The 16,221-nt window shown below is 35.9% G+C and overlaps 1 protein-coding gene across 2 annotated transcripts in view; it reads right to left on the bottom strand.

Annotated features, from left to right (window-relative positions):
* BRINP2 (BMP/retinoic acid inducible neural specific 2) overlaps positions 1-16,221 on the bottom strand; it is a 178,451-nt gene that overhangs the window by 75,111 nt on the left and 87,119 nt on the right. For both annotated transcript variants that reach the window (XM_026703334.2, XM_087930472.1), the window contains exon 2: positions 3,676-4,011. In XM_026703334.2, the coding sequence (XP_026559119.1) occupies positions 3,676-3,941 (266 nt within the window). In that variant the 5' untranslated portion in view covers positions 3,942-4,011. The remainder of the gene's footprint in view (positions 1-3,675; positions 4,012-16,221) is intronic.

Consider the following 16,221-nt stretch of genomic DNA (forward strand, 5'->3'; position numbering starts at 1 on the left):
TATAGCCATGTTGTATCTTTTAGATTAGAATTTTGTCTCTATGTTTACAAGAAATCAGCTATAAACAAAATAAACTGGAAAATTTCTTATATAGCTAATCCACATTCTGAAGGCATAATATAGGATTCTGGCAAATCTGATATTGGTTCTGCTTACAGCTTTACTGTAACTTGTTAATGTTTTGATTGTATCTAATTTAGAATACTGACATTGAATATATATATGGAACACATGGAATGGCCTTAAAACAAGTCAGGACACTGCTCTATCTGTTGTTTACTCTGACAGGCAGTTGCTCAAAAAAATATTAAACTGCCTACTTGGAAAACCAAAAGTTTATCTGATTAGGATTCCCCAAATGCTAACAGGAAACTAGACCATGAGGACAATGGAAACAATTGACGTGCAAAGATATATTGTTTTGAATATGGTAGTTCTCATACATAGCTTTCACAGCTTGTAGATATGGATTATCTCCCTTCGTTTGTCTGTAAAGCTATCCTAGCAACCCTCCAGGGTTATCATGCAGTATAGATTTTCTTCATCTTGCTTCCTAATTGGTAATAACATGAATTGAATCCTATCTCTTGTGCTCTGTAGCTGACCTGGAGTTCTTCATCAGCTAGTACACCAGGACCACTGGGAGATAACATTTACCAAACCCATTCTTGTACTTAACTGTTTTATACAGGAAGAATACAAGGAAAAAATATTTTTATTTGTAATTCTCTAACACTGGATTTAATTGCAAGTAGTCAACCTTTCTGTCCATAAGTATTATGCATGTTGTGACTGTAAATATAATCCATAGTACGTATTATGTTTTCAAGATGAAAGATTATACATCTCTCTCCTTCTCAAACACATTCAGTGCAGTTCATATTGCCTCCCCTTAAATAAATCATCAGAGCAAAACAACATGCTCTATTCATTATTAGTAACCTGCACTCTCAGCTTGAGGAAGCAAGAGGGAAAGAGAGGAATTTTAGAAAAGCATAAAGGAAAGGAGAACTGTCAGCCAATTTTCTCTATCTGTAATTTAGCTCCACTTACGTATCAATTTATCACAGAGTGAAGCAAACTTTTGGTAGCCTAAGGCAACACATAAGCGGGTGGGGCTACTAAGTGAGAGTTGCAATGAATGGAGCAATGAGATTGCATTAGGCCATATCAAACACATGGCAGGGCAAAAATTTGGGGGGCTATTTTACCCAGATTCGAGAAAGAAGGAATATGAGAGTTGAGTTGTTTTTGTTTGTCCTTTTCTTTCCTTAATTCTCTTATGCCTTGCTTGTATTTATATTACATTTACCTTGTATCTCAAAATAGCAAGAAATTATGCAGAGCTGGACTATCATAATTTATTGCTGCAGACTGAGTGGTCTCAGAGGCCACAAAAACAGATACCATATGAAGCCTAAGCCAAAGGTTACCAACATGGGTTAGAAATATCTAATTATTTAGCAAAGTATCCCCAGACTAGGGATAGGGAAGCAAGGACAATTAGTTGTTTAAGGAGAGCTAGACGGCTAGGGAGAGCAGAAAAGGTAATTGGCTCCTTACCTTTCCTGCAAACCCCTCTGGATGCCCTGCTTGTCCCTGGAATCACTTCTCAAAAGTTCAGTCCGCACAAATTAGGTAACTAATTCTGACTTGACCTATGATATCATGTGCAGCTTTGGTTAAGCTGTTTATTTCTATACTGTACATAATTAATTTAAGCAGTTTCTCTCTTCCCATGAAGGTTTGGCAAGCAGAAACACATATCATTCTTCATTTGAATCATTTTTTGAATCATTACTCTCAATGCACTTTAAGGGCTGGGCAGAAATGCTAACAAAACGAGGGGAAACCCATCCTAGTTAATAGAGCTGTGCGTCTAAAAGGTGTTAAAGGTATTTTTTTTTCCTAATGAAAAACAGAGCTGCTTTAAGGAGTTGCATACCAATCCTACATTTTGAAACACCTTTTTGGAATTAAATCCAAAGCATAATACAGGACTAGCAATTCATAAGGATACTATGTGTAGCACAGAAGTAATGAGTAACTTTAAGAACTCTTCTTGGAGAGAGATGATTTTGAGGAAGCCAAGGAATTGTCAATTTTAAATGTTGTTTTTCCAATCTAATTTGATGCCTGACAGTTTTGTTGCAGCTTGCCAAAGTTATAAAGCCAGTGAGCAAATATACAAATAACCACAACATACTAAAAATAGTACAACACAAGCAGTGATCCTGTCCCATAGAATAGATTTTGCTCATTTGCTTTCACAAGACTATTGAATTATCTACTACACTGTTTTATAGTTATTGCAAGTTCTATTCAAAGGAATCCCTTAATATTGGTTTATAAAAATCAAGCTAGATACCAAGAGCTCCTTACTTACATAAATTTAGTATTAACAGACACCATTGAAATTATGGGTTAAACAAGTTCGGCAAAAATGCATTTTGCTTTTTTAAAAAAATGTCTAATGTCCCTTTTTGCCTTTTGTAGTGGTAGTTCTCAAAGTATGGAATATGAAGAAACCTTGGTGTGTGTGAATGCAAAATTTCATGATACAGTAACTTCTTGAAGTAAATAGCCTCTGATCTTATAGAAGAATATTGAAATATCGTGTGTCATTTAAGTAAGACAATATCTCTCAGACTTGGCAGTTTAAGATGTGTGGACTTCAACTCCTAAAACTCCTCATGCTGGCTAGGGACTTCTAAGAGTTGAATTCTACAGGTCTTAAACCTGCCAAGTTTGAGAAGCACTATGTTAGTGTTAAACAAACTCCAGTTGTCTTTCAGCCAGCACAGTCATTCTTAAACAGAATAGCCTGCTATTTTAGTGCCATTTGTATAACAATCTTTTCTTTTTCCTATTTTGTTGCTGTGGTAAGGGAAGAACTCAAGTGGATTTGGAAGCAGTCAATATCTTAAATGTTTGGAAATATTTCTTTGCAGACGTGGAAAAAAAATCAATTGTCAGTCATAAACGTAAATCAGATTTGAAAATGACCAAGTTCTGTTGAACAAATGCTATTTCATTTCAACATAGGTATCAATTACCAGGCAGACAACTGAATAATATTTTGTTGGCTTTGGGCCACCCTACTTCATTTGGTTAGATTGATCCACCCTGTTAGTAAAGTCCATCAATATCAAATATTCAGGAGAGGATTAACAATTTCTCTACTGTACTCCACATGAGATCTTTAGTTGAATATCCAACAAGATGCTCTCCTTCCACAATCTCAGTCAATGAAGAATTTCTGTTCAGGGTCTACTGAAGTTTTCATACTAGTCAAGAATCTCAGTTCCAACACATTTGGAAAGGACCAGATTAAGAAAGGCTGCTCAATAAAGAGAGGCAGCACGATATGATCATGGCTTCCAAATTTTGGGTGATTCTTCCACAGATCTTCCTATTGAATTCATGGACTTTACTTGATTGACCTACATTGTTCCACCTTTAATGAATGTTCCAAATATGCCACTTGAGTTAGCAACTACCACGCATGCTCCTTACTAGAGTCCCTTATATCTATTGGCATATGCCAATGCAGAATACAGAATATTATACTATATTCTGTACTGTTTTACATCACTAATCCATGAAAGCTTGACATAAAGAATATTAGATGGTGTTACAGTTTGTGCAAAATTTTCTTTCATCTGGATGGCTTACCGGTAGATCCTGTATCTAGTGGTGAAACCCTGCCGATAGCGCTCTATAAAGTCAACGTAGTCTGGGGCTCGGTGGAATGGTCCTCGATCAGTAAGCAACCAGTCCAATGGTACCTGGCTGGAGAAAGCAGTTGAGGCATGCTGTTCATGTGGTGTTGCAACAGCTGTAGCCGGGCCCCAAAATCCCAGAATCAGGACCAAGACTGATGACAACCATGGGACCATCAGCCAGAGACCATTAAATCGAGTGCCGCGCTGCCACCTCATGCTTCTCCTGCTCGGTTGGCTTCTTCATTCTCTCACCACTCTTTCCTTCTCGGTACTCCTTCAGGATTTCCTGCATTAGGAAGCAACAAGGATAAAGAAATAAAGTATACATAAAGCACTGAGAAATACAGTGGATAGGCCTGCACATCTGCAGTTCATCATACCAAATACTTGATGTTTAGACTTGTTTCTGAACATGTTTCCAGCTGAAACATTCCAATATACTGACATTTGCGGTTCATGGTAACAAATGTGTAGCAAAGCAAATAACTAACAGGTTTACAACTTTAAGCTTATACCAAGATTTGTCGATTTAGTATGGAATGCTGTTCTCAAATTAGTGATTCTTTTACATGTTATGAAGGTATTGCTGTTGAAGTTACTTTTTCCTGATCTATCTGCAGTTAAAGCATAGAAGTCAAGACAAATGGCAGTGATCCGGAATGTACTGTATCAATGCATCATAACAACTGAGTAACTGAAAAAGAGCTGCAGTGAATACATAGGATTGTGTTCCTTCTGAAACATATAGTACAGGCAGAGGTGGAATTCTACCAGTTTGCACCTATTCGCTATAACAGGTTGTTAACATTCTAAGCAGTTTGGTGAACTGGTTGTTAGACGAAATTACTGGCCTAATCCTGTAAGGAAGGCAGGAAGGAAACATTCTGGTGTTGCTTACAGAAACTGCCTCTCCGTTAACCCTTATTACATTCTAGGCAGGACTAGACTTCTTGTCTCAGGAACTTCTCTGGAGTTTTTTTCCCTTCCTTTGCTGGTACTTTGCTTGCGTGGAGTGACCATTCAAAGTTACAATGGCACTGTAAAAAGTGACTTATGACCATTTTTCACACTTATGAACTGTTGCAGCATCCCCACAGTCATGAGATACCAGGCAAGGAGATGCATGCCTCGATGTGAGTGATATTCAGTTGGCCACAACAAGCTAATAACATGACCACCAAGCCATGTTCACCCAGTCACATGACCACCAAGCCACACCCACAGAACTGGTTGTTAAAAATTTGAATCGCACCCCTGAGTACAGGTGGTCCTCAACTTACGACCACAATTGAGCTCAAAATTTCTGTTGTTAAATGAGACTTTTGTTAAGTGAGTTTTGCCCTATTTTACAAACTTTCTTGCCCCAGTTGTTAAGTGAATCACTGCAGTTGATAAGTTAGTGACTTGGTTGTTAAGTGAATCTGGCTTCCCCATCGACTTTGCTTGTCAGAAAAATCGCAAAAGTTGATCATATGATCTTGGGACATAACACCAGTCATAAGTATGAACCCGTGGCCGATCATCTGAATTTTGATCAAATGATCATGGGGATGCTTCAAAAGTCATAACTGTGAAAAACAGTCATAGATCATTTTTTTCAATACTCTTCTAACTTTGAATGGTCACTAAATTAACTATTGTAAATTGAGGAGCATCTGTACATTTCAGCTGAACATACAAAAACTTGGAATCAGACTTGTGAGCATACCAGCAGAAGTCAATCACCCATTTCCCACTTCCTATGCATGTTTAAACATATATGGGAGATAGAGAATGAATATGATATCCAAATATCAGTTGACCAAGCCATGTGAATATACAGTAGGTGCTTGAACAGTTGAAATTACTGTTACACTTATAATTGACCTAAAAAGTATGTCATTATCATAAGCATATTATAGATATTGGGATTGAGAAGAAATACAGGTCGTTCTCAATTTACAACAGTTCATTTAGTGACCATTCGAAGTTACAATGGCACTAAAAAGTTACTTATTATTTTTCACACTTACAACTGTTGCAACATTCCCATGGTCATGGGTTCAAAATTCAGATGCTTAGCAACAGACTCATAGTTGCATGTTGCAGTGTCACAGGGTCATGTGATTACCTTTTACAACCTTCTGACAAGCAGTCAATTGGGAGGACAGATTCACTTAACAAATGTGGCAAGAAAAGCCATAAAATGGGGCAAAACTAATTTAACAACTGCCTAGCTTAACAACAGAAATTGTGGGCTCAGTTGTGATGGTAAGTCGAGGACTACCTGCAGAAATCACCTGGAATGCTCGTCATTCAGATTTATCACTTAACAATTTAATTGCATTTCCCACCTAAATTTATGCAACAATTAATTTCCCATCATAGGTTATGTCATCTTATATGGACCATCTTCTATGTTCCTACCTGCTATCTGTCATTGAAATATATCCCATTTATTCAAAAGGGCTATTGTATTATCCCTTCTCCCACTCCAAAAATTTTAAAATAAAATATTGTTAGCTTAGTTTCAGCCTTATACATCTGATTTCATTTGTAAGTGTCTGTTGCTGAGTAAATAAAATGCTGAATGACAAGAGTGGGAATAATTTGTCAAAATGGACAGTGCTTTTTGCCAAACAACCAAAATAAATTAAATCCAAGACAGGCAGTGCAAACACAGTATCAACAAGTACCTCATACTTCCAAATTCAGAATTAAAATAGGCAGGTAGCTTACTTAAAAGATTTAAATAATGCCACTTTTGTTTCCTAAGTTAAACATTGTCTCAGGGCAATATTGTAATTCGAAAAGCTAGTTCCTTAGATCTTCATTTCCAAATCTAGGCAGGATTCATTTTTGTTTTCAAAGCACAAGTTTCTATTGTTATCTCTCAGCCCACTCCTCTCTGAAGCTATCCAATAAATACCATAAAACATTTGTGTGTTTATTTCTTCACTGGCAAAGAAATATAAGGTTGTCTCCCATTTTTCTCATTCCAGAACAAGTTTCCCCAGTTTGATGCCTTTTAAATAATTCCAAAAATCGTGCCCGGTTAGAATTCTGAAAAGTGCAAGTTAGGGAAGGCCGCATAATATTGTTTTCACTGATGACTTGCTGGGGCTTGGGATGAACTATGGAGCTTCAGCTGAGGGAGGCTTGCTGACCTGCTTCCTAGAAACACAATAGTGAGGAACTTTTTCACAGAGATGTTGAGAGGAAGGGTGTCAGAGACCTATCAATCCATACTTTTCCTGAAGTAGCTGAAATGTGCCTTTGACAGAGTATTAATTTTGGCAAGAAGGTCTGTCCTGAATTCAGAAATGAGGTCCCTGGAGTTGGAGAAGGTATCTAACAACTAGAGAGGGTCAGAAGGCTATTATGCTATGCCTGTACTTTGTCTGCTATTGTTGTTTAGTAGGTAGAAGCTCTACTATAGTGGACTATGGTACCTACAATGTGGAATAAAGTCCTGAAAGTATCTTTTTTTGTCACTGACAACTTTCTTCAGTGGGCATATAGAGATCAGTAGATTTTAATTCCCATATTTTCTGTGATGGGACTTGAACCTGCATCCCACGTGTCTCAGTCCTGAGGTTTGATTATTTATTTATTTTATTTGGTTTGTCAATTGCTTACAAGATAATAGGTATAAGTAAAAACATAGTTATGAATACATGGATACATATAAGAAAAATAAAAGAAACAATAGGACAACAATAGGACAATAGGTAGGCACGTTGGTGCGCTTATGCACGCCCCCTACAGACCTCTTAGGAAAGGGGTGAGGTTAACAGTAGAAAGTCTAAGGTTAAAGTTTTTGGGGTTTGGGGAAGAAACCCCCGAGTCAGGTAGAGTATTCCAGACATTGATCACTCTGTTACTGAAGTCGTATTTCCTGCAATCATGTTTGGTGCGATTAACCTTGAGTTTGTATCTATTGTTTGCTCTTGTATTGTTATGGTTGAAGCTGAAGTATTCATTGACAGATAGGACATTGCAATGTATGATTTTATATGCTATACTTAGATCAGACCGAAGGCAGCATAGTTCTAGGTTTTCTAGGTCTAGAATTTCAAGTCCAGTGGCATAAGGTATTCTACAACGAGTTGAGGAGTAGAGAACTCTTCTTGTGAAATATTTCTGGACTTTCTCAACTGTGTTAATATCAGATACGTAATGTGGATTCCAGACTAATGAGCTGTATTCGAGTATTGGTCTAGCAAATGTTTTGTATGCTCTAGTTATTAGTGTAATATTACCAGAGAAAAAGCTATGTAAGATTAGGTTAACAACTCTTAATGCCTTTTTGGCTATGTAGTTACAGTGGGCTCTAGCACTTAGATCATTAGAGATGAGTACTATCCTTGACAGAGTTTGGATCATCAACAAGGTCTTGACTATTCAGCCTGTATCTTATTTTCTGATTATTATTTTTTTTGCAAATATGTAAGACAGAGCATTTATTTGTTGAGATTTGAAGTTGCCATTTGTTTGACCATTCTGATACATAGTCGAGGTCTTTTTGAAGGGTAGCAGTATTGTCTATGGTGTTGAATAGCTTTACATCGTCAGCAAAGAGAACACAGTTGCTCTTAATATGATTAGCTGCTGTTCCTGGGTCCCCCCCTTTCCTAGACTGGCTCGATGATTTCCTCTCATGCAGTGGAATAGTCTGATAGCTATAAATGCAAATGAACTACAAGATGAGGAATGAAAGTCAAGGAGCACAGTGGAAAAAAAAGGGATTAAAGACGATCCAGATTAAAAAGAACAGGTATAGTAACCAACCTTAGAACTGACAATGAAGACACTGAATTCTGGCGGAGAGCTTCCTGCCTTTTAAAATCAACCATCAAGAATAAAGAAACTAGCAGTGAAGAAATACAATGCAGATTAGCATTTAGTAGAATAGTCATGAAGACTTTGGAACAGATATTCAGATGCAAGAATACATCTAGATCAGAATACATAGATCAGAATCATGTAGGCAGTAATTTTCCCTATGGCACTGTGATATCATTCTCTAAGAACTTACTCAGTGCTACTTGAAAGATCCACCTTTTTCTTTAAAACAAATATTCAGGATCGGTAGAAATCAGTGGTGGCATTCAATTTTTTTTACTACCGATTCTGTGGGCATGATTTGGTGGGCGTGGCAGGGGAAGGATACTGTAAAATCTCCAGTCAGAGGTGGTATTTGCTGGTTCTCCGAACTACTCAAAATTTCTGCTACCGGTTCTCCAGAACTAGTCAGAACCTGCTGAATATCACCTCTGGTAGAAATGTACAATATATTATGCTATATGAGTTATAAGATTAAAAAAGGAATGTAGCAGGCTGATATTTGAATACTCTTTCAAAGGAAGTGTGATGTTACCAAACTTTTTCATACTGTAATTATAACTATATTCACTTATTATAACATTGTGTATTTTTGCCTTCATTCTTCAGAATATAGCCACTTTAAGAATATAGGAATAATGTGCTCCCCATCCACATCTGTACCAATCTGTGTCAAATTAAAGCAGTGATTCTTATAAAGGCAGTCTCCAGGTTAAGAATGTCCAATTTAAGAATAAATATTATTTGAAAACTCCAAACTGGGTGTCTCCCTTGGAAGCAGTAATCCACCCCAATATAATGGAGGTTAAGAAAACGGCCAAGTATAGAGACCAAGGGAACTTAAAGAATAGACAGAAATTGGAAGAACATGGAATAAAACTGGATTGGTGCACCTATATGCAAATTCAAACAAGATATAAAAAAGACAGTGAGGAATTTGGAATAGATAATGAATTACAAAAACTAGATAAAATTTTGGATGAGAAATTATTAACAAAGTTATATAAACATTTATTAGAATTTGAAAGAGCGGAAGAAATTGTGAAAGGAACGATGATTGCATGGGGTAGGAACGTTAGACATACTATTGATCTGGAAGAATGGGAAAAGATCTGGAATGTCAATTATAAAATAACAAAATCGGCAGCATATAAGGAAAACCAACATAAAATGTTCTATCGTTGGCATTTGGCACCCTCAAAACTGGCTAAAATCTACCCAAATTTAAAACCAAATTGTTGGAAGTGTGGACAACAACAAGGTACCTTCTTTCATTCTTGGTGGACATGCCCCAAAGTGAAAAAATACTGAAAAATGAGTCAAACGTAGTTAGAAGAGTTAACTAAAAACAAAATTGATTTTGTCCCGGAATTATTCCTTTTAGGAATAATTTTTAAAAAGCTATAACAGAAAGACAAAATATCTTATATTACATATATTAACAGCAGCAAGAATTTCATATGCTCAGTACTGGAAGAAAAATTCCATACCACTTGAAGGCTTAATAATAATAAAAAAATCAGAGTGTGTGGAAATGGATAAATTAACTATGGAATTAAAAGGGAAAGCAGACACAGAATACAATGCATTATGGGAAACTTGGTTTATTTGGATTGATAATAGATATAAGAATAGAAAATGTAAATAATGTATATAATAGATAAGAGAGTATGAAAGTATTGTGTATTGTAAGTCTTGATAGGACACATAAATGTATATATAATGTCACAGCACTGTTTAATAACTATTGGTATTAGGTATAAATGGAAAAAACTCAATAAAGTATTATTTTTTTAGAAAAGAATGTCCAACTTAAGAACAACGGCTATGTACAAATGGACTTCCAATTACTAAACCTGATGGCTGGCACTCCCCCTTGCCAAGCTGACAAACTGCTGAAGTTGTGCAATACCCTCAGGAACAGTTGGAGCTCTGTATTTTTAATATGCAGTCTATTTTCAGTGGCTTTTAGTAGTTTCTGAAAGCACAACCTGGCCCCAATGGTTTGCTGGCATGGTAGGTGAATGCCATCTGCCATCTCTAGTAATAGGCAACCTGTCCATAAGTACAGATTCCAACTTATATATAGGATTGGTTTGAAGACAGAGTTAGGAACATAACTGATCCTTAACCCATGGACTACCCTACATTTAAAGCCTGAATTGCTGACTTCAATTTGCTTGAAAACAGGAGTGTAATCTAACTGGTTCACGATAACTACAGGATAACTTTTCATATAGTATAGCTAAAGTCAAAAGATTGTATTTTCCCAGTTTTGGCCAGGCAGAAGAGTTAAGAAAACCTGGAATCAATCAGACATGGATGTCACATGGTTAGGCCAAGCCACATTCTTGACAGGATTGTGCTCTGGACTTTCCAGATCTTCACGAAGCCCTGGTGGCGCAATACTGGTAGCTAGAATGTAATATTGCAGGCTAACTCTGCCCACTGTCAGGAGTTTGATCCTGATCACTTAAGGTTGACTCAGCCTTCCATCCTTATGAGGTTGATAAAATAAGAACTCAGATTGTTGGGGGGAATATGATGACATTGTAAACCACACAGAGAGTGCTGTAAAATACTGTGGGGCAGTATATAAGTCTAACTCCTGTTGCTTTGAGTTTTTGCTTACTCTACTTATATTGGAAACACTATATTGGAGCTTAATGAAGAATTTAATTTCTAAAGCTTCTTTTTAATAGAACCTGAGTGCATAACTGTGGTTTATGAGGAAAATATACCACTTTTTTATGTGCACGTATATCTGTTCATATCAGTGCGACCTGGCATTAGATGGTATTGCATCAACCTAGTTTTAAGAAGCAGTAAGACCAGTGAGTTTAGGATTGTAAATGATGCCTCTAATTAAAAATTGTTTTAATTATCTTACTGGGTACCATGTCAGCAATAGTAAAAGAAGGCAGAGGGAAAAAGTAAATGAAAAACAAATCTTTTTAAGCATTCATATTTTTACCATCTATGCTAAGGAAGGAAATCAGTTCCTTATTATATCATCTATTATATTATTATAGTTTCAGTTCAGGTATCTTCTTGTGGTCTGACCATTAGTGATCCCTCTGCCAAACCATGTGACTTTGACCTGTCTCACTTTGTCTGGTCAAAATTGAACAGAATTAGGTGGGATACTAGAAGAAGTACTGGAAGTGTGTCAGTGGGGATGGAAAGATTCCTTTTGTTGTAATTGTGGTGCTGATATGCAATGTATTAAACATATTGTGCAAGATTGCCCACAACGTGCATTCTCTGGTTCCCTTGAAGATCTGCATGAAGCAAAGCCAGAGGCGACCATTGGCTGGATAGCTGAATTGGACATCCAGTTATGAGGCCACTGTCATAGCCCTATAGAAGTTTTACTCAAAATTATGTGGGCTGTGTATGTAAGTTTACTTCTCTTCTGTCATGTTCTCATCATATGCTAAATAATAAGTTCTTTGAAGTTCCTGAATCAGAAACTATTTTTCCAACCTTTTATTACCCGGAAATGGTGCATAGATTAAAAGGAATTCTCTACATGGACAATCTTGTTTATTATCTTACATTCCAAAAGTCCTGCATTTCTCAAGAAGTTTAATTGAACTCTAGTTATTTAAAGCATATTCCTAAGTGTCATGAACGCAATGGGAAAAGTCAAATACTGTTTGAAATTCTTGGAGGCCGTGATATTGAAAGTCTGAGGGGTTTTTTTTTTATCTTTGTTGACAGCCTCTTAAAGATAGTATTTTCTAACTATTAACTATTTGGATATCTATGGACTAATATGACAATGATTTTCAGAACTGATTGTTTTCTATTTTATACAGTACATCTGTTTGAAGGGCTACCATTCCTGCAAGGGCATTTGTAGGGGTTAGGATAAAAAAAAACCAATATGGTAGTCATACGTCATACTATATGAATGTAGCCTCATCTTTTTCATGCATAAAAAGACTGGAGTTTTGATTACAGAGTCTGGCTTTTGTCTTTACGTTTTTGACAGATACTGCAGTGGTCTCTGTTTTATTCCATCCTTCTGTCATCTTTTTAAAATCTCTTATTTCCCTGTAAAGACTGCTGAATCTGTTCTGCAGTGGCCTTTTTTCCTATTAAGCACCTTGTGATTTGATCAGGAAATGTCTATTTTAACAGAATATGAAAGGAAGGAAGGATTGTACAGGAGGAAGATCTCATGCCAATAGATCAGAAACGATTATAATAAGTTACCACATTCCATTCTATTGATAATGCTTGGCTAAATTTTTAAAACAAAAACCTGTAAGGAAGGAGAGAGAGGAATACATTGCAATACTACTTGATCATTTTGGGCTGAATAAATATATTCTCTTTTACAGATATCTCACCTGACCATCTGGTATTCTATTGAATTCTTGGCTTGGGTAAGAGCCACAGGAAGATAAGGGATCTGATCCTGCTGACAAGTATTATCAATTTCAGGCTGCAGTGCAAACCAGCAGGAGGGTACTACTAATTAACCAATTAGGATCACAAAGTTGAACTGGAAAACTTGTGGTTAGCACTGATTAGGGAAAAGCTGCACTTTGCAGAAAAGCTACTCAGGAAGACAATGTTTATTAGATACTGAGAAGGCCAGACAATATTTAATTTTAAAGACGGGCCTTCCAGATGGAGCACACAAGGACAAAAAAAAGATCATGTTTCCTTTTGTTGAACTTCTGGTAATCCTATATGGTTCCAAAGATCAATTGATCCATCCATCCATCCATCCATCCATCCATCCAATTACCCATTCAAAGCTTTTTATTTTTTTAAAAAAAACAACAACTTTTGTTTCTCTAGTCAGCCACAGTTGGGTTAATTTTACTCTGGGACGGGCTTTCTCCTTTTGTCTTATATTGGTCTTACTGTCCTTAATTTTGTTTCATTAATATTTTATTAATATTTAGTTTGTGTGTGAGTGAGAGAGAGAAAATGAAATTTTGGAAGGGTTTTTTGCCCACAAAGGCAATATAGAAATAAAATTCTTTTAGGTGACAATTAAGAATTTTATATTTTGTCCAAGTCATTTAAACTACTTCATTGAACTATTTTCATGTACTTTTGCTGCAGCTAATTTTTAAAAATTGTTTCTAATATATATCATATTATATTATGTAAAGTTATATTTTGAACATTGATAGCTTAAATATGATATTAAAAGTTAAATAAAAAGAAAAATAAATGGAAAGAATCTTTCCAAATAAATTGGTGCAAATTAAAACCTGTAACAAGATACTGCCACATAGATTAGGAAGAGTAAGTATCTTAATATATTCTTAGGCCCAAAGCAGAGATTAAACAAGCACGCAACTCAAGAAAACATTTCCAAACTCAAGGATCTCAAACTATGAAGAAAAGCAAGTCAGCAGGGAATTATTCTTGCTTGTTCCTAGGTGCCCAGAAAAGAAAGAATGATTTCAGTTTTTATCAAAAAAAGATTTTAGTGTATTGTATTTCACCACATGTTACCTACAACCTCTACCATCCCTCTAAACAGAAAATGAACTATATTAAAAAGTTCAATTTATTGAGACAGTTCGGCCTATCTTTATAATTATTTTAAAAGAACTCCTTTTTATAATTAAAAAAATGAGTTGAGCTTTTCAAATACTAAGGCTTACTTTTTTCAGTGAGCCTGATTTATACAAGAAATTTTAGATCACTCAGATGGAGATCAAATGAAGCATTGCTAAGAAAAAAGAAGTTGTTAAGGATTGCAAAAATAAATTGAAAGAATTTGACAATGGTTTGTAATACAAATGAAGTTTTATTAAAAACTACCCGATACAACAAAATTCTGAAATTAAGAGGAAGACGTAAGAGAAAATACAAAATATTTCAGATTAAATAAAAAGAAAAGAAGAATTAAAGAACTCCCCAGGGAATACAAATATCTCCCAACAAATTAAGATTCTACAAAACAGTTATCTACTATCATTCTACTTAACAATAAGAGAAATGGGAGAAAAATTGAATGATGGAAGGCAAAGAAATGTTGATTTGTGAATAAATCAGGGAAATGACTGTCTTATAAGCTGCAAAGAGAAAGAGAAAAGAACATGAAATTGAAATTACAAGAGGAAGATACTATGTCACTAAAGAAAGAAGGAACCCTCTGTCCATGTGCAAATTATCAAGGGCTTAATGCTGTTTGCACAGAAAATGTTTACTGCTACTCCTCAAGGACAAGTTGGCCCACCTGGCCTTGCTCATCTCTATCCTGTGCATGTGAATTGCCTACTTTCTCTCCCCCACCCCTAACAATTTATGACAGAATGCCAGCAAAGTGCTAAACTGAAGATGGCAGGTCTGACATTATGCCCCCCTTTTCAGAGACATCAGTCCTGTAGAGGAAAGAATAGTGGGAGGGGAGAGAAAACACAAATGCCAAATTAATCGATATTCAATGAGGTTTGTCCGGGTATTGTTTGTGGAACTTTTTAAGGAATTTGGAGCCTCTTATCTGAATCCACCCATTCTGTCTCGGAAGGTGGAAAGACTTTCCATGCCACTAGGTATTGGATTTTTCCACAGTGTGTGTGTAAATCTAAAATGTCTTTGACCTCAAAATGTTGCTCCCCCTTGATCATGATGGGATTGGTGGTTGTTTAATTGCCAGGCATAGAGGACAGGAGATTGCTGGCTTTAGCAAGCTGCAGTGGAATACCAGGTGAATGTGTCTGAGAGTTTTAGGCAGTTCAAGCTCAATGGTTACTGGGTTAATGACTCTTTTTATGGGGAAAGGGTCAACATATTTCGGACCCAGTTTTTTTGAAGTTTGTCTGGACTGCAAGTATTTAGTGGATAGTTAGACTTTGTCACTAACAATTTATGACAGGATACCAGCAAAGCACTAAGCTGAAGATGGCAGATCTGACACTTATGGATAATGTGTCCATGCAAAAAACATGTATCAATACTATTCTAAACTGTATAAAGATTGTGATATTCCCTTGGAGAAATAGATGCATAAATTATAAACAAAATATTCCAAGGATTATAGATAAAGAAAATATGAATAGACCTATAACAATAAAAGAAGTCTTAGAAGCAATTAAAAAGGGTAAATCAGGAAAGAAGCCTGGGACTATACAGTTTATAGTATAACTGTTTAAAGATGAACTTTTACAACCATTACAAAGTAAGATGAACTCTACAGGGTAGAAGCAGAACAGAGACTTGTAAAGAGGCCAGTATAACATTAATACCTAAAGAGAGACATGATATAATGTTAGGAAGAAATTCCAGGCCAATATCGTTCTAGAATAATGGCTATATGTTGTTTACCATGTTTTTAGCTGAAAGATTGAAAATAATTTTGCTAGAATTTGTTTGGGGGGAACAATTGAGCTTTTATTCAAAAAGCCAGTTAAAAAGATAATGTTAGAAATGTGTTGATATATTATGAAATATTTGGACAACATAATGAAAAACAAGCTGCATTGATGTTTTTAGATGCAGAGAAGTTTTTGACAATTTGAACTGGACTGTCTTGTTTAAAGATTTTGGAAGATATGAATTTTGGAGAGAATTCTGTAAAATGAATGACATCAATTTATACTTCATTGACAGCACAAATAATTAGTGATAGAGATTTAACTAAACTAGGAGATAAAAAGAAATAACTGTCTCCTTTTATATTTTAGTTCTTGGAATA

The sequence above is a fragment of the Pseudonaja textilis genome, chromosome 3 (assembly GCF_049901715.1).
Source record: "Pseudonaja textilis isolate UNSWEBS1 chromosome 3, rPseTex1.2, whole genome shotgun sequence".
Lineage (NCBI taxonomy): Eukaryota > Metazoa > Chordata > Lepidosauria > Squamata > Elapidae > Pseudonaja > Pseudonaja textilis.